This window comes from Notolepis coatsorum (genome assembly GCF_963971535.1).
Source record: "Notolepis coatsorum genome assembly, chromosome: 2".
Classification (NCBI taxonomy): Eukaryota; Metazoa; Chordata; class Actinopteri; order Aulopiformes; family Paralepididae; genus Notolepis; species Notolepis coatsorum.
This window is the reverse complement of record NC_140166.1, coordinates 110,221,019-110,240,706: the sequence shown is the minus strand read 5'-3', so window position 1 is coordinate 110,240,706 and position 19,688 is coordinate 110,221,019. Positions and strand designations below refer to the sequence as shown.

Here is a 19,688-nt window from a genome sequence, read left to right as displayed (position 1 = left end):
GTTAAAGGGATATTCCGTGTATATGTACAAGGAATACACAAGGGATATCAAACGATATACAAATATTATGCAATATATATCAATTAATAAATATATATATTCGGTTTAATCTGATCCTTCGTAACAGTTATTATTATTATTATTATTATTATTATTATTATTATTATTATTATTATTATTATTATTATTATTATTATTATTATTATTATTATTATTATTATTATTATAAGTTGTTTATTTGTTTTAATTCTTTAGTGTGCACTTTACATTTATTCTTAGCTCTTGTTCTTACTTGTAAAAAATAAAGGTGCAGTACTTTACTGTATAACTGTTAAGATGTTTTGATATTTTTTTTGGGGGGGGGGCGCAGTGGTGAAGCTCGCCTAGGGCGCCAAATGTGCTAGGTCCGCCCCTGTGTACTGAGTTCAGCACCACATGTAACAGTGATATTCAATGTACTGAGTTCAGCACCACATTTAATGGTGATCTTCAATGTACTGAGTTCAGCACCACATGTAACAGTTATGGGGAGGTTGTGGTGGAGATAACTAGGGATGCACCGAATGGGAAATTCTTGGCCGAAACCGATACCGAAAATAGAAAACAGTTGGCCGAAAACCGAAAGCCGAAAGGCCGAAAATGATTCATAGAATAGATTTTTTTTTACCAATGTTGTGGAACATTATGATTATGGAAAAATATATGATTATGGCAAAACTTAACTTAAATAATAAATAATCACTATTATGGGTCCATAAAACATTTATTCAGCACTTCTGAATGCATACAGTACATTATTCCATCTTTTCTCTGGCTGCCGCAGCGGACATCTGTGCTCTACTGAGCGCACCTTTCTAGTCCCCAGCTGAATGTGCTCGCTTGACTCGGCACAGTAGACGCGCGACAGACAGACAGCGTCAATGTGAGAAACACAATCCCCCCCCCTTGCTCTGAATAATATGCATATTAGATCACTCAGTGATTAACCGCAACGGGCATATAGTGAATAAGGATATAAAAGCATGTTAAAGACGCATTTATTGGACACGTTGCGCGCAGAGTTTACATAGAAACAGCGCGACTCCCGACAGCGCGGCATCATCACAACAACACGCGAATAATATGCATATTAGATCACTCCTACCGCGACGGGCATATAGTAAATAAGGATATAAAAGCATGTTAATGACGCATTTATTGGACGCGTTGCGCGCAGAGTTTACATAGAAACAGCGTGACTCCCGACAGCGCGACATCATCACAACAACACGCGAGGTTGTTAGGTTGTTTCTGTTTCGGTGATATATTTTCGGTGAAAAAACTCTTTCGGCCAAAAGCCGAAAGGCAATTTTTTGCCATTTTCGGCCGAAAACTTTCGGTGCATCCCTAGAGATAACTTACTAACAGCCTTTTGCTGCATTATTTCAGAAGGTTTAAACCTGGTGAAGAATTTCTGTGCGATGGAATCTGACCAAATATTTGACCTGTCCTGTCAGACTGTATCCTCTGCGTCATTATGTATCAGACAAATGCGTTTCCATTACATTCTTTTAGTGCATAAACTCCCAATTTCCAAAGTCCACCTCAAGCAAATGTAAAAACATTTTGGGACAAATAAAACGTGTTATGATTATTGTTATAAAATATTATGGATATGTATGTGCTTATAATTATGCAGCGTTATAAGAAGATTATGACGCATTGTATATCCACCATGCTGTTAGGACACTTGCATTTCTCCAAGGGGATTAATAAAAGAAGACTTGACTTGACTTGACTTGACTTGACTTGACTTGACTTGACCAATATGGCAGTGAAGTGAAACAGATGAATAGAAGTTTCTACAGTGGCTCAGGAGGTAGAGCAGTCGCCTATAGTAATTGGAAGGTTCCCGGTTCGATTTCCACTTCTCCTGGGCAGCGTGTCGAGGTGTCCTTGAGCAAGACACTTAACCCCTAATTGCAACCGATGAGCAGGTTGGGACCTTGCATGGTTGCCTCCGCCGTCGGTGTGTGAATGTGTGAGTGAATGGGTGAATGTGAGGAACAAAATTATAGAGCGCTTTGGATAAAAGCTCTATATAAATGCAGTCCATTCACCATTTACTTACATCTGTTGAAGTTGCGCGAAGTCACGCCCTGCATAACTGCGATTGAGTGAAGAAATGCAACCAACCCACAAAATCTTCTTGTAGTTTCTGTAGTTCTCAATGCAACGGTCTCTGTCAGACCCTTCTTCTGCACTGGTACATTGCTACACGGAGTGTGAGGAAAGTGAGACTAGCTGATCCCTGATCACTGGTCCCTGATGACACGGGTGAAGCTGGGGGGATCCACGGTCTTGTTGAGAAATTGCTCACTTTGATACCTCTGGAGGTGATCTTTAAAGCGTTTGGTTTTGTCTCTTTGTTCCCAGGGTGTTGTGGGACAGCTCTGGAGGACTGCACATGTCTCAGCCCAGGGCTGGGGACAGAGGTCTGTATCGCTGTACTGCTACCAACACACACGGCTCAGACTCTGAGACCTCTGAGCTCATGCTGGCTGGTGGGTAGAGTATATATCTCCTTCATAATGTATTATCCTCCCCACGGCACACACAGGCTAACACAGGCTAACACAGGCTAACACAGGCTAACACAGGCTAACACAGGCTAACACAGGCTAACACAGGTTAACACAGGCTAAGGTTTGTTTAGATGTGCATTTGTGGATATTTTTAAATCAAGGACATCAGTGTAGCCAGATGTATGTACATAATGTATACAGCACATTAAAGATTTTCTTCCAAGGTTGTATTCCGTTCTGATGCTCGAGGCATGTCTTGTATCGCCCCTACTAACACAAATGAGAGGTCTCAGAAGAAATGGCTGAACCCTTTCCACAGAGTGTAGTGCTACAGAAGGAGGAACAGCATGTTCTTGATAGAGTTCATAACCTTAAAGGAACACGCCAACACGTGTTAAACAATTCACGGGAAAACAATTATGTGATCGGCATCTGCTTCCATTCGTTTGTGCTAAGCTAGGCTAGCTTGCAGTCGGATAGCTTTCTACTGAACACGCAAAGAGGAAATTGGTATTTATTTCCTTATCTGACTTATCTGATGAATTTTGCACAATGTTTGCGTGTTGCTTTAACAATATTACATATGTCTGATGCCTGCTATAATTTTGTATTTAATAAAAAATATAACATTTTGGAATGAACATGTGTATTTCTGTGTGATCCATCAGAGCCTCCAGCCATCGCAGTGTCGTGGAGGAACGTGTCAGACCAGGGCGTGGCAGTGGGTCGCAGCCTGAGGGCCGTGGTAGGGGGCCGGGTCAGCGTGAGGCCTGGGGCCAATCTCACTCTGGACTGTCCTGTCACTGGTGGGTAATGACAAATAATTACATAAATATAATATTTATATAGTTATTTCTAATTTGAATTAGATTAATATAATGTGTTATTTATTTTAATTTGATTAATATAATATATGTTATATTCACATATATTATATATTATATAATTTCTTCTTATATATATATATAAAAATAAAATATGTGCTATTTCTTCTTTTAATTAGATAAATATCACATGTAATTTTTTCTTCTAATTAGATAAATATAATATGTTATATCTGCTTTGAATTCGATTAATATAATGTGTTATTTCTTCTTCTAATTAGATTCATGTTATTTCTTCTTCTTATCCTTCCTCTCCTCATTCTCTGTTCCCCAGTGAATACATATGACTCATACCTTGCAAATGCATTCCTGTGTGCCGCCCACAAAATTAATGATATTTCATCTGCAGCCCCTGAGGAGTAATAACACTGGGTCTTTAGCCGCCTACTGTGGTCAGGATCAATGCAGCCACGCTGAGGCATTTGGAGCGCAAATCTGTCTGTTTGTTTTTGTTTTTTAAACCTTATTTACCCAGAGAACATTGGCTGAGCATACTTCATCTTTTCCTCCGACGCCCTGCGTCACACACACATGCACACACACGCACACGCACACACACACGCACACGCACACCCACACACACACACACACACACACACACACTCACACCAATTTCTGCTGTGAGCAGTCGAGCAGTCAGGAGTTAAGTGCCTCGTTCAAGAGGACCTATTTACTCATCATCACTCACTATATCTCCTTATTTTCCCAAGACTTTTTCCATTTGATGCTGGGATTCAAACAAACAAAGTCCTGGCCCCTAGTTTACACCCAGCTCTGTGTTGACTGGCAGCTTCCCAGTTGGTCTTTTCCTGTTGAGTGGTGAGATGCTGAAAGCCAGCGCCAGCTGCAGATTAATGGTGTGAAAAGTCAACATGCCATCTAGGTTTTTAGTGGTGGGCTATGGCTGGATTCAGCCTGGCCAGGTAATTTTGAGCTCTATTAACATGTCCAATGAAAACCCAACAGGTACGATTGAGAAGTCACCGAGGGGGAACAGAATGGTCTTGGCTCTCTCGGTTATTTCTGGTACCATACAGGCTGGTCATGTAGAGTAATGCCACTCTGCGCTCTGAATCAGTGGTTCTCAACCTGGGATCCGTGGGACCCCTAGGGGTCTTTTGAAAGAGTTTTGAGTGTTGCATTGAAACATAATGTTTTGAAACTGTGTAATTTTGAAACAGTGTAATTTTGAAACAGAATGAAACAACCAGTCCAGAAGCCAGTGGAACGGCCATGCAGACAGGTCTGTTTGTTAGCCATGTAGTCAGGTCTGTTAGCTACTGTAGTAGTCAGGTCTGTCTGTAAGCCATGTAGTCAGGTCTGTCTGTTAGCCATGTAGGCAGGTCTGTCTGTTAGCCATGTAGTCAGGTCTGTTAGCTACTGTAGTAGTCAGGTCTGTCTGTAAGCCATGTAGTCAGGTCTGTCTGTTAGCCATGTAGGCAGGTCTGTCTGTTAGCCATATAGTCAGGTCTGTCTGTTAGCTAGTAGTCAGGTCTGCCTGTTAGCCATGCATACAGGTATGTTTGTTAGCCATGTAGTCATGTTGTCTGTTAGCTACTGTAGTAGTCAAGTCAAGTCAAGTCAAGAGTTTTAATTGTCACGGCATACAGGTATACAATGAAATGCGGGTGGTCTTGCCCGCAACGATGTGCAATACAGTGGTACAACATATAATAGAATCAAAAATGAAAAAACAACATTGTGCAGTAAACAGGTAACAGGTAACATGGAGTGACATCTCGGTATCTGTACATAGTTATTTACAGAGCATATGGGACATGCTAGTTAGCTTTGGTAGTGCAATACACTGTTCCTGTTATTCTAATTTAAAGTGTCCTTTCCTTTGGCCATAAGTGTGCGTGTGTGCGACATGAGTGTGTGCCCGCTCATGTTAAAGTGTTAAGTGGCTGCTCGTGTGTGAGCGTGCACAGCGTGCGTGTCGTGTGTGTGTTCATGTGTGCTTGTGTGTGGATAGTTCAATGTTCTGAGCACTCAATGTTCATTGTTCATGGCTCTGATGGCCTGGGGGAAGAAGCTGAGCCTAAGCCGCTCTGTCCTAGTAGCTGGGGTTCGCAGGCGTCTGTTATGGTATGTCTGTTAGTCATGCAGTCAGGTCTGTCTGTTAGTGTTTCATTAAATGACGAAACGATGGTTGGGTGTACTTGACTATTCATGTTAACAGCAAGCAGCACACGGCCCAGTGGGTAACATCAACGTAACATCCACATAGTACATACAGTAACATAGGCTACCACTAGGTGGCAGTGAGATCCTGTAACAGTTAGCTAGTAGTCAGGTCTGTCTGTTAGACCAGGGGTTCCCAAAGTCGGGGGGGTCGCCAGATGATTTCCCCCCCAAAAAAAATATATGTTTTTTTTATGCAGTCAGGCCACTGAACTTGTGCGTTTGAACGTGTGCATGTTTCAAACCATACATTTCCATTTATTAAAAATAAATAATAATAATAAAAATAAAAAAATATATAATTTTTTTTACCTCCTATAATAGTGGGGGTCGCGGCTCTCTGACACCGTTATTTGGGGGTCGCGGCCTGAAAAGTTTGGGAACCCCTGTAGTTAGACTAGTGATCATGTCTGTTAGCTAGTAGTCAGGTCTGTCTGTTAGCCATGTAGTCAGGTATGTTAGCTAGTAGTCAGGTCTGTTTGTTAGCCATGTAGTAGTCAGGTATGTTTGTTAGCCATGTAGTCAGGTCTGTCTGTTAGCCATGTAGTCAGGTCTGTATGTTAGCCAGTGGGACATATAAGTTTGTTAGCCAGTGGGACATGTCTGTTTGTTAGGTATGCAGACAGGTCTGTTTGTTAGTCATGCTGCAGTCAGGTCTGTTTGTTAGCCATGCAGACAGATCTGTTTGTCAGCCAGGGCCCCGTTCCCCATACCTGGATAACTGAGTTAGCCGGATAATTTTCGGTCAAGCCTGACTTAAGCCGGACCTTCCCATTCCCCGAAGCTCGATTGTCTAAATCACCATGACAACAGATCAAAAAGTTTGAGCCTGGTCGGGAGCAGGGTTAACTTCAGTTAGCCGGATGAACCATGGCCACGCCCCCGCAAAGAAATGACAGCTCGCTTCCTGAAATGATTCTCACAGTCTAGGATCTGCATTATACCATTCTGAATTACGTTTCTGTGCTTCGTTTTCCTAGAGGGGGCTTTTGAAATGTATAATAATAGAACTAAATGCTGATAATAAATCATATTGAGCCTATAGATTTACTTTGTCCTAAATAAAATAATGCACGTCATATACGGCGCTCGGAGTCGCGATACACGCTGCATGTGGTTATTTTAATAACGGCGCATTGCAAATGTGAATCCCGCGGGGATATTTTTAATGAATGAAACCTATCGGCCGTTTGGCTCTGATTAGTTTCGTATATTCTCCGCTGTAGATTTGCTTAACGGAGCGCCCGGATTGTGTTTCATTCAAGCATAAAATTGAAGTGTCTCTGCGTGGATTGTGGTTTTTGTGTGATATTGTAACTGGGATTAAAATGTCTGATGAGATGCGCTGTTTGACGGATTTGAGAAATTGAATGAGCCGTTGACGTCACATTAATGCATTTGAGAATAAAGTTCAAGTTCAAGTTCAAGTTCTTTAATAGTTGTCATACAGAAGTACAGAATACTTTCATACAAAATGCTTCTTACTGTTACGCTCCAGAGACTGTGCTAGACAAGATAGTATCAAATAACATAATATAGCATGTAATTTAGAAGAAGAAAAATGAGGTCACAGTGTTCGGTATAGACATATGTACAATGTTCTGAGTTACCATATAATATACAATACTATGCAGTGTACTAATGTACAGTACTATCTAGTGCAAAGCAGAAATGGGATGAGGTACAATTTTAGGTACAATTTACAGTAAGGTGTACGAGTTGTAGTGCAATCCTTCATCAATAAATATAAAGTGTGGGGAGTGGGTGCTACAGTGTGTTTGTTTAAAGTGGGTGTGTGCTATAAAGTGTGTGGAGTGGGTGCTACAGTGTGTTTGTTTAAAGTGAGTGTGTGCGTGTGGATGTGTGTGCTATGTGCGTTTGGTGGTTGTTGTTGTGTAGTGTTCATTCATTGTTCGTTTAGCAGCCTGATGGCCTGGGGATAGAAGCTTCTTCTGAGTCTTTCTGTGCTCGCCTTGAGACTCCGGTATCGCTTGCCTGACCGCAGCAGTTCAAAGAGGCAGTTGTTCGGGTGACTGGAGTCTTTAATGATTCTCTTAGCCTTGCCCTTGCAACGCTTGTTGTAAATGTTCTGGAGGGTGGGGAGCCCCCCTCCAATTGTGCGTTCGGCTGAACGTGTCACTCTTTGTAGTCTGCTTCGGTCTTGTGCAGTGCTATTCCCAAACCAGGAGGTGATGTTGCCGGTCAAGATGCTCTCTATTGTACATGAGTAGAAGTTCTTAAGGATCTTCTGACTGACTTGGAACTTCCTTAGGCGCCTGAGGAAGTAGAGGCGTTGTCGTGCCTTCTTCACAACACTGTCAATGTGTGTGGTCCATGTCAAGTCCTCGGATATGTAGGCTCCGAGGTACTTAAAGCTGTTGACTCTCTCAACCGGTGCCCCGTCGATGCTGAGGGGGCTGTAGTCCTTGACCCCCGACCTCCTGAAGTCCACAATCATCTCCTTTGTTTTGCTGACGTTCAGGGAGAGGCTGTTTTCCTGGCACCATCCCGCCAGGACCTTGACCTCTTCCAGGTAGGCCCTCTCGTCGTTGGCAGAGATCAGGCCCACCACCACTGTGTCGTCAGCAAATTTGATGATTGTATTGCTACTCCGCTGAGCCACACAGTCGTGTGTGTACAGGGAGTAGAGGAGGGGACTCAGAACACAGCCCTGGGGGGCCCCTATGTTGAGGGTGATGGATGAGGAGGTGCAGTTGCCTGCTCTCACCACCTGGGGTCTGCCAGTCAGGAAGTCCAAGACCCACTGGCAGAGGTCATAGCCCAAGCCCAGGTCCCTGAGCTTGGCTATGAGTATGGAGGGGACTATGGTATTGAATGCCGAGCTGTAGTTGATGAATAGCATTCTCACATAGTTCCCCTGCCTTTTGTCCAGGTGTGATGCTGCTGTGTGCAGCACATGGGCTATGGCGTCCTCCGTGGACCTGTTGGGGCGGTATGCAAATTGCAGGGGGTCCATGTTGATGGGGAGGGAGGAGCAGATGTAGCCCTTTACTAGCTTCTCAAAGCACTTCATGGCTATGGAGGTGAGAGCTACAGGGCGGTAGTCGTTGAGGCAAGCAGGCTTGGATTTTTTGGGTACAGGGATAATAGTGGACTTCTTCAGGCAGGTGGGGATGACAGCCTGTTCTAAGGACAGGTTAAATATGTCAGTGAATACTGGGGCCAGTTGGTCGGCACAGACTTTTAGGACGCGGCCGGGGATGCCGTCCGGACCTGCTGCCTTCCTGATATTCACTTTTTTAAAGGTCCGCCTCACCTCATGCTCTGTTACCCTGAACACTGCGCCTCCATCAGCAGCCGACCCCCCCCCCCCCCATTGCCGTGGCTTGTGAGCTGGTGTTGTTATTACCAGCATCAAACCTCGCATAGAAGGTATTGAGGTCATTTGCTAAGGAGATGTCACTGTTCAGTTTGAGGGAGGCGCCTTTGTAGTCTGTCATCGTTTTGAGCCCCTGCCACATAGCTCTAGAGTCAGCTTGTTCAAACTGGAGTTCAATTTTATCCCTGTAGCGCCGTTTGGCCTCTGACACTGTCCTCCTTACGTTGTATCGCGCCACCTTGTGGTCATTCATGTTGCCTGCCACTAGGCCGTCGTTGTATGCTTTGGTGCGCTCTCTCAGAGCTTCACGGACGGATTTGTCTACCCAGGGTTTTTGATTTGGGTAAACTCTCATTGTGGTAGTGGGGATTGTTTCTTCCACCCTAGTACAAACATAGTCCAGCACTGTCTCCGTGTAGACATTAATGTTATCTGTGTCGCGGAACACATTCCAGTCTGTGCAGTGAAACACAGACCGGAGCGTCTCCTCTGACGTCAAATCCCATTTCTGCACCTCTCGCGAGACTACAGGAGTACTTTTAATTCTCTGTTTGTACTTTGGTGAAAGAAAGATTGACGCGTGATCTGATTTACCAAAGCCACTATCAGAATGAGCCTTGTAGCCACCTTTAAATTGCGTGTAACAGTGATCTAGGATGTTACCGCCTCTGGTGTTGCAAGTCACATGCTGATAGAAGTCAGGTAATACCTTTCTCAGATTGGCGCTGTTGAAATCGCCCAGCACCAAAATGGCGGCGTTAACGTTCGCCACTTGTATTCTATTTACCTCGTCATGGAGTCTGGAGAGCGCGGCGTTGTTGCTGGCTTGCGGTGGAATATACACTCCGATCAGGATGATCGCCGTTAACTCCCTTGGGAGGAAGAAAGGACGACACTTGATGGTTATATATTCCAGGTCTGGGGAGCAGTGGTTGCATAATTCCTTCACGTTAGTTGGATCGCTCCAATTTTTGTTAAACATGAAGGCAATACCTCCTCCACGTTGTTTACCGGACTCTGATGTCCGATCCTTGCCATGGATAAAGAAGTGATCGGCCGGTTGAATTGCGTGGTCTGGAACCTCCGGTGTGAGCCACGTTTCAGTGAAGCAGAGAACGTTGCAGTCCCTAACGTCTCTTTGATATTGAATCCTTGCTCGGATGTCATCCAGTTTATTGTCAATTGATTGTACATTGGCTAGCAATATACTGGGTAGTGGTGTCCTGTGCCGCCTGGTTCTCAGCCTGTTACAAAGAGATAAAACTTCATTTTTTGGTAAGAAAAATATTCTAAACACGGGTCTCTCGTCCATTAATGCATAAACAATGAGTATATCCCGTCTGGCACAGTGGCGCAGCGGCTAGTGCTGAATCCTCGCAACCGGGCGACCGGTGTTCGAAACCCCGTGTTTCCAATATAGTTCTTTTGGAATATAATATTAATGATTATACGCAAAAGTAGCCTAGTTTTAAGTTAAAATATTATAAATCTACATGCATTGAGGATGTCATTCTTTATATAGCTCTCAACGTGCACCAAATTGAATTATTCCTACATTGCAAAAAGAAGGAAAAGACTAGGAGAAGTGGGATTCGAACCGGGGCCGCCTGTGTGAAAGTCAAAAGCAGAAACCGTTACACCACAGTGGAGATTAGTAAAAGATCCACCATACATCAATCAATGGGTAAGAGAGCCGTATCCTTATTCTGTATAACAGTTTAACTCATTATTTTCGCTAGCAAGATCTCATTTGATTATTCAATCCATAAACCTACTGCCAGCAGGCAAGTTTAAAGAAATATAATCTGATTGATTGAGGTAATGAGGGACTTAAAATTAGCCTATAGATAACGCATTTAACTTGTCGGCGAGGCGATTGAGCCGTACTGCAATCTGTTAATAAAGTTTTAAATCAATTAATCAATCAATGCCGTTAGAAAATCAGGATCTCTGCTATCGATAAGTGCTGGCTTTTCAACTGAAGCGGCCGCACGCACTTATCCTGGGTCTCAAGTCTGGTTCGAGTTAACAAGACTGAATCCACCTTCGAGGAACAGGAAAATCCCGGCTTCAAACATCGGGTTAACTGAATCTGGATAATGGGACTCTTGATCGACTTAGTTGAACCAGGTATGGGGAATAGGGCCCAGAGGACAGACTGGTATTTGAGCCATGGCCAGTAGCCTAACCTTGACTGGTCAGGCTGGTCTTGAAAAGAGAGCGCCAGAATCACAGACAGCACTGTAAAAAAATAATAGTTTTGGCAGTTTTCAAGCTTAAAGGTAGAATCATCTGTAATTCTGTCAAACAGCGACCTCCAGGCAAAAGAGCCCCACTTGGTATTGCACCTTGTTTATGTTTTTGTTTTGGTCTGATGTGTGGGTTGGAATTTAGTAACTTATTATACTGTTAATTTCTCCCAGCCGGGTGAGAGAATAGTCACACAGCAGCTATTCAGCTATTTACACCCGCTGTCCTATGCAGAGAGTTGGGCATCCTTTCGGAGGCTGTGAGGCACAGGTGTAGAGACATACAGTATCTGCATAGCCTGCTGCAAAGACAGTCTCATCAGAAAGCGTAATAAAGTACTAATCGACCACAGGAGAAAAGGTACATAATGGACGTTATGTTATAGTCATAAGTAATGTATGTACGTGTTGTTTAAGTAATATATTGCCATTTTGTATCAGCAAAACTCCAAAACAAAAACAGGAGTTGACCCAACAACAACAATCATTGCGGTTATGGGCGAGTGCTCTCACTACTACACTAACCTGGTAGGCTTGAGGTAAAGGCGTGCACCTCTCAAGTGCGTATCACATTATGTAAATATATGACTTACTTACCTCTACCTTCCCCCAGCCCTTCATTAATAAATACACCCACCAAAAAGTAATGCAGAGGTCGCTCTATTTCTGCTGGGCAGGTAAAATCACTCTTGCTAATTTCTCAGAAGTTGCCTACTGCAGCTTTAAGAAATGTCTGACTATACGATCAAATATAATCTACCGGTAAGTGTGTTATTTTGTGCAGTTAGATGTCTCAAGGCTTTGGTATTAAGTTCACCACACACCATACCTGTCAACCCTCCCGTTTTTTCCGGGATTCTCCCGTATTTCACCCTTCTTTCCCGCCGTCCTCCCGTTTAAATATTTTCCCGTAAATCTCCCGTATTTTGCGATTCTTACAAAAAAGGCTACATTACCCGCTGTGAAGACGACGGGCAGGCTGAGGTAGCAGCCTGGAGCCCCCGCCAGTAGGGAGCCCCCCGAGGGCTGACATAATGGCTGTACTTAACAAACGACCGCAATTCAAATGGTGATATGCAATGAAACGACAGTAGGAAACCCCCTTAGGGGCCCCATGGCACTTTACGTGTTAATGAAACTTTCAGCCAGCAATACCTACGTATAATAAACAAGCAAAATGAAGAGGATTTATCCATCTGGAGCAGGAAAAAGATGAGGAGGATAATAAACTATGTTTCTATATTTTTATAACAACTGACTCTATCTCAATTTCTACAGCTTACTGTCATGGCTCATTTTAAATATTCCACTACAGAACTATTCGGTACAGCCCTAGCATGTTTTGATATTGTCAATTATCTCACTTTTACTAGGTGACTAACTCAAATATGCCACCAGAAAAAAAAGGAAAATGGACATACAGTAGGGACGTTTTTTTGTCAAAGGGCAGCAGAGACAAGTGATACAGGGACACAGGTAAGGTCTTACAATGGCTTAGTGATTATAACAGTGCAGTTCAGCATTCAGTAACCCATACTTTTTGTGAACGTGTTTTTGATACTGCATTCTGTTGAACACACACCTCAGAACCGTACCTAATGAAAATTGGCTCAATTGCAAGAAAAATAATAGACAGTTATGATATTACATTCTGCTCAGCATAATTTGTATGCAAAATATTGTGGTTCCCTGCTTTAGTCTGTTGACACATTTCTATACTAAATGTTTTTGTAGTCCTGTGTCATACTTAAATGTCATATAAGTGAATTGTATAGAAACAACTCACCAAAAGTGACTATTGCACAAATGATTTGACAATAAAAATCCTCCAAGGGGGGGAAACCCACCATTCACCCCCCCCCCCCCCCCCCCCCCTCCTTACCTCGCTGGCAAATCTGCCTTATTTTAATATCCCAATGTTGACAGCTATGCCACACACGCGCACACACATAAACACACACACACACACTCACGCACACACACACACACACACACACACACACACACACACACCCACACCCACACCCACATTTTAGTGAACAAGCTGTAGTAACATTCAACACCTGAGGATCTCTACTTTTTTCCTCCCTCCTTCCGACACTCCCCCATCTCTCTCCCCCTCCTCCCTCTTTCTCTCTCCCTCCCCCTCTCCTGTCCACCCCCTCTCCCTCCCTCTCTCTCTTCCTCTCTGGTTTCTCCCAGTAAGATGAAAGGACATGTTATTTTAAGGCACATTTGTGTTGGCCTTACAACCTCTCTCTCACACACACACACACACACACACACACACACACACACACACACACACACACACACACACACACACACACACACACACACACACACACACACACACACACACACACACACTTGTACAGGAATACACATGCAAACTCACTCAACTCATCCAATCAGAAGGCGATGAAAACAGCTCATAAAACAGTTCTGTATCGTATCGCTCTCGCTCGGCATCGCTCTCTGCACTATCTCGCATACGTGCACGCGCACTGAATAAAGACCACAATGTACCTTTAATCCCAATATTCGTCTGACCACACCCCTATCAGCTTACCCATATAAGCAGGGGTGGGGCCACCCACTCTCCTCCTTCTCGCTTTCACCACAAGGAAGAAGTGCCTCGGTAGATCCCCACACTTGACACCATGATGGAAGAAAGGTTTAGGAGCAGCTTTGGGAAACAAGGATACGTTGACATCATATCTTTATTTTCTCTCTCACTATTTTCGAGAAAATACGGCGATATTGTCTTCGTACTGGAGTGTCTGGAAGATGATGATCATTCTAAAAACCCTCCACCGGTTTTCGTATTGGGAGCACGCCGCTGCATGCTTCTCAACTGCAGTTCCTTGCTGTGTTTGTTGGGGTGAAACCTGTCAGGCCACAGCTGAACTGTCGGACATGCCGCTGTTGTGAGAAGTGGTGCGTTCCAGGTTGGGTGAGTAGTGTTTGCTGGCGGGCTCCACTTGTCTGTTAGTGCTATGGGGGCTACTTGACAAAGTTTATGGAAACCGGCCCCAGGCTAGGGTCCTTTGTTCAGCCACCTAGGCGACAGAAGGCCTTGGTCTGAAGACCATTATAGTTTTAACTAGTGGGCCGCGACCATTGACACTGGTGATCCCTGTGTGTTCTGGACGAGTGGATTCTCTCTGTCACCGTGTTAAGGCCCCATCTTTCATATCCAAATGAGAGTATTCCTTCACGAGGGGATATGTGCATGTAATGTGCGATAGCGGCAGATTCATGTTCAAAGTCAGCTACACAGGCCAGTTGGTACTGTGCTGATTCCGTCGGATGTGGTAAAGTCACCGTTGTGAAGCGGTGTTGACATCTTGTTTTCTCTTTTCTCTTAAAAAGTGAGGAGAGGTTCAGAACGGCGGCCTGTCTGGGTGAGTGTTATGTCATTGTTTACATGTTCATAGCTTACGGTTAGCCAGTCAGCTGTTAACTGCTGCGTTAGCCTGCTGGATCGCTGCATGGCCTGCTTAGGGCCTACTATTAGCCAGTCAGCTGTTAGCTGCGGGGCTAGCATGTCGTGGTCGCTAGGTAACGTTAGCTTGCTGCTATGGCCATGGCCTGGCGCGGGGTAGCTTAGCTTCTCGCGCGCCGCCGTGAGCTCGCTTCTGATCGCGTGCGTCGTTAGATCGGCGTCTCGCGAGCAGAAGCAGTAGCACCCGAACGGTTGGAGCGGCCGTTAGCTTGATGCTATTCTGTTGAACGTGCTTTGATTTTAACATGTTTTACACTCTTGACCACGACGTCATCCTTGACAGGGGATGTTTTCGTCGACCCTGCCCTGAGCCAGGACGGCAAGGTTGCATCAACAGGGGACTGTAGTGCGGGTTGGGGCGGTGACGCTGCCCAGTTCGGACAACACAGGAGCGGCTGTGTTCCTACGGTGTCTGTGACTGCACTTCGCTGATCTGCGTTCCGGGTAGGAACGGGGTTGACCAGACCTCATAACACGTCTTCTGGTTTTACTTTGCTAAATGTATTGTGAATAACGGTGTTTTTCCCAAAACGTGTTGCTACAATGCATTTAGGATACGTTGCGGGTTATGTGTGAGCTGTTTTTGTCACTGGCAGTTAGCTTCTCCGTGCAAACGGGATGTAATGATCTGGTTGTTGTGTGAGAAACACGGCCGTGTACTCACAACTAAGGTAACTAACCTATGAAGCTATGCTTGGTGACAAGTGAGTAAAAGAATGTTCTTTCTCAGACTGTAATGACAATGAACAGTGTGTTCACACATTAACAGGTTTTCCTGTTTTAACTGGCCGTATTGAGGGTAAAATAGGAGGATTGTGTTTCCCCCCCGGTTCCCTGGGGACTTTTTCATCCTCCTATCAGACATGTTGTGCATTAATTGTGTCTTTTGTGTGGTAGGGATACGATGTAACTCTTAGCTTGATTGCTGAGGTTGTGCTAAATCTGCTGGAGAAACTTATTTCCTAAAGGGAAATTGGTTTGGTTGCTGTCATGTGTGCTTAGCAAGGCCTGTGGTCGATACTAATCAAGAATGATGTATTCTCTCATTGTGAAAAAAACGGCGTTCCTCTGTTGAGTGTTTTTGCCATTTTTTGTAGGTGATGATGGGTTGTGTGTGTCATGTGACCTACAACTGGGTTGTACTGGCCACGGAAGCACATGTGTATGTTGGACCGGGGTTCTTAGAGCCCTCTCTATTCTGTGTTTTTCCTTAGTAAAAATCAGATAGCAGGTTAGCTCATGCGCTGTGTGGAGCTGTGAAACGCTTCATAGAGCTGACTATGACTGTGTCATATTCTCTTTTTGTCGTTACATCGTATCATGGGTGTGGGGTCGTAAAGGGGTGAACTGGTAACCTTTCCTCTCCCCATTGTTCTGTCGGTCAGGGGTACACCCCCTGTCCTTCAAGGTTCCCGTCACGTGGCGGTTCGGCACGTTACGGGGGGGGGGGGAGGGAGTTCCTGGTCCCACGGCCTGGTATATTGGGCGTGTGCACCGCAGGAATTCCCCCGCCATAGAGTACGTCACCGTGCGCGTCTCTGTTGGTAGGACTTCCGTGTGCTGTTCAGGTCCATGTGATGGATCTGTTTTCAGGGGGGGTGGTCAGGGCTCCTCCTCACCAAGCGCCTATTCAGGCCTTCTGTGAGTTCGGACTCCTTCTTCCATGTGAGGAAGCCTCCATCAGAGTACAGAGCCTTCCTCCTCAGATTGTCAAAGTGAGTGGACCCTCTAGAAGGGTCCTTTTCTATTGTATGTATATTCGATTCAATTCGTTTATTGAGTGTGTATGGGTTCAGTGCCTCTTCCCCGGAGGCCCTAAAACCAGTTTTTTACATGGCTCAAGGTGCAATATATTCTTTTCAATCTGTACAGCTCACGTGGGAAGTCTCTCTGGGGATCCCCGTCTCTTTCCTATGGGAGGGTGGTGGGATGTAAAAATGTGAAAAAAATTTACCCCGGCTGTGTAGACTGGGATACATACTGTTGATGCTTCCTTCTTTCTATTCCAGAAGTGTTGGAGTTAGGGAGTGTCACACCCCTCTTGTCGTTCCCCTGGGCGCCTTGGGGATTCAGTGACAGGTCTAAATAGCCTGTTCATTGATGGGGGTGTGTCCCGACGCACGTATAGTGCTAGCTCGCTGTAAACAGGCGATTGACTGGCACGCCTTGGTTGCTTGTGGTTGAAACAGCGTTTTTATAAAGCAACTGAGATGGGGGTTTTTCCTCTTCCGACGACCACATCCCATGACCTGGGTGGGTTGTCGACGGATTCTCGTTCATGTCTGGGGGATGATGACGGGATGGATCTGAACATATGTGGTGGGGTCTCACGCCCTTGGGGTGGGCCACCAGGCGCGGTTCGTCCGAACGTCTGGGTGGCGCCTTCTTTTCATGTTAAGATCAACACGCATATCTGCCCTTCTCCTGGAGTAGGCATGTCGGCGTGGTTAGGGCACGGGACTGGTTCTGGTCACGCTGGTCCAGATCAGTTGAACCCGTTGTCCGCCGGGGATGCAGATCTGCTGTTCTGGTACCCTGAGGGACTTGGGCTTTTTTCAGGGGGAAAAATGCCAGGTCGGTCTGGGTGTCACAGGGTTAAGCGCTATGGAGACCCTGGTTGGGTATGTTTTTACTCAGCACTGTCGTCATGGCTTACAGCCATGCCATTCTGTACGCGCTCGATCTCGTCGGATCTCGGCCGCTACACAGGTTGGTCCTGGTTAGTACTTGGTTGGGAGACCGCCGGGGAATACCAGGTACGGTGTGCTTAGGGGCTGGTTCTCCATTATTTTTCGCTCCTCTCTCACGCATGGCGAAGAGGGGCCTGTGGGGGTGGTTTTTTGACCTCCTCTGGTGACCCTGTGCTTCCCGTACCGCCAGGCCCGGTCCGAAGTGATGTTTGCGACCCGTAGGCCTGGGTTAACCCTTTTTGGAAACTGAAACACTTGTACTGCGGTATAGCCGGTGTATACCCGCAGGTGTGTTTTGGAGTTTTTTCTTGAGGGGTTATAGGAACAACCACCGCATTGGGTAACACCGAGGTGGTTGATTCCCTGGTGTGTTGGAGCAGTGTCAACTCCCGGGTTCACCGTTTGAGGGTGCCCCTGCACGTTCATGACGTCTGCCAATCGTGTCAGCCTTCTCTGCCTCGACCCCTCTGGGTGGGGGTTTTTAAATGGAGGCTTGGTCATGCAACACCGCCAGCTTACGCTCCTTCCGCCGGGGCGGCTGTGTTCAGCTGTCCCCTCTGGCGCCTGTCTCGTCCGCAGTCTCCAGGCTAGGGTTAACAGCCTGTTGCCTGGTTTTTCCCCGGTGCGCTGCCTGCTTCCGTTGGTTAACCTTTTTTGTGTGCTTACGGCCATGCTGACTGCCTGTTCTGCAGGGTCAGTGTGCCAGGCGGTGTACTATTGGGGGGACAGGGCCCGCTCGGCTTACGGCCATACCAACCTGAACACGCCCGATCTCGTCCGATCTCGGAAGCTAAGCAGGTTCTGGCCTGGTTAGTACTTGGATGGGATTCCGCCTGGGAATACCAGGTGCAGTAACTGAGGGGCCTTTGTCCGAATACGCTGGCGATGTGGGGGGCGGGGCACTACGTGCCCACCTGGTGGGGTCTTGATGCTGGCATCATGGACTTCTCCGGGCCCCCATTCTAGGGAGTCCAGTCCTTTTGGTGGGTCTGGGTCTTCCTTCGTGCTCCGCTGCTACGGCCTTGCCACGGGGTTGGGTTTGCCCTTGACCCCGTGATTCTGGGGGCAGTAACGAGGTTGTTCCTCCGTTCGTTCCCGGGTGGCATGCGGGTTGTGCGTGTGTGTAGTCGTGGGGTCAAGCCACGGTCTGCTCACCCTGTGCGTTGAGTTGCTTGAGTGCCTCTTCGCACGGTCGGGTCCGTCGCCCTCCCGTGAAGCCCCTAATAGGGGGGGTGCCCGCCATTAGGGTGGGTCGGGGGGGCTCGGCCCTCCCTGTTCTGATGGTTTGTGGGGGGCTGTCAGCGGGGTGTATTTGTCGGCCGTTGGCTCTCGCTCGGCCTCCCTTGTGCAGAGAGCGATGCCGAGCGAGAGCGATACGATACAGAACGTTAGGTTATGACTATAACCAAGTTCTGTTAGTATAGCGACGCTCGGCATCCGACGCCGCTGCAGCCTTTGACCTCGCCTTGTGGCGAAAGCTTGGGAAGGAGGAGAGTGGGTGGCCCCACCCCTGCTTATATGGGTAAGCTGATAGGGGTGTGGTCAGACGAATATTGGGATTAAAGGTACATTGTGGTCTTTATTCAGTGCGCGTGCACGTATGCGAGATAGTGCAGAGAGCGATGCCGAGCGTCGCTATACTAACAGAACTTGGTTATAGTCATAACCTAACGTTATGTTGCTAGGGTTGTTGTGTTGAGAGGCATGTTATGGTACTATAGATTTGCTGAGAGAGAAAGAGAGAGAGCGGTAGAGATGTAGAGAGAGGTGGAGTGTGGTAGAGAGAGGTGGAGAGAGGTGGAGAGAGGTAAAGAGAGGTAGAGAGATGTAGAGGTTGACAGAGATTCATTTGAGAGAGATACTCAGGCTACGTTTAGACGAGCGTTTTGGGATGGAAGTCTGAACAGAAACCGCAAAAGTCGTCTTGCGATTGCACTTTTAATTTTGCGTTTAGACGAGCGTTTTGGGGTGGAATTCTCCGTGCAGACGACGCTGTAACGACGGAGCCCCGCTGTCACACGATTGGCGCATATGTCACATGACGTGCTGTGAAGACCCGCCCTACTCTGCCTCTGATTCGCAGACTGTGGATGGGGAATGTGATTGGACCAAAGCAGAGTCACTCACAGACAGTGGGTCCACTCACGCCGCGGGACAGATTCTTGTGTATTTAACCCTTTCACTGCCACACGACAGCCGGTTGTGTGATAGTAAAGGGTTAACCTTCTGTCGTGTGGCAGTGAAAGGGTTAAAAGTACTGCCAATGTAG

The 19,688-nt window shown here is 46.2% G+C and overlaps 1 protein-coding gene across 1 annotated transcript in view; it reads left to right on the top strand.

Moving 5' to 3' along the window:
- Positions 1-19,688, top strand: part of adamtsl3 (ADAMTS-like 3) — a gene marked incomplete at its 5' end in the record, with an annotated part of 671,346 nt that overhangs the window by 600,742 nt on the left and 50,916 nt on the right. Inside the window, 2 exons of the mRNA XM_084308274.1 lie at positions 2,416-2,543; positions 3,233-3,370. Coding sequence (XP_084164400.1) covers positions 2,416-2,543; positions 3,233-3,370 — 266 coding nt within the window. The remainder of the gene's footprint in view (positions 1-2,415; positions 2,544-3,232; positions 3,371-19,688) is intronic.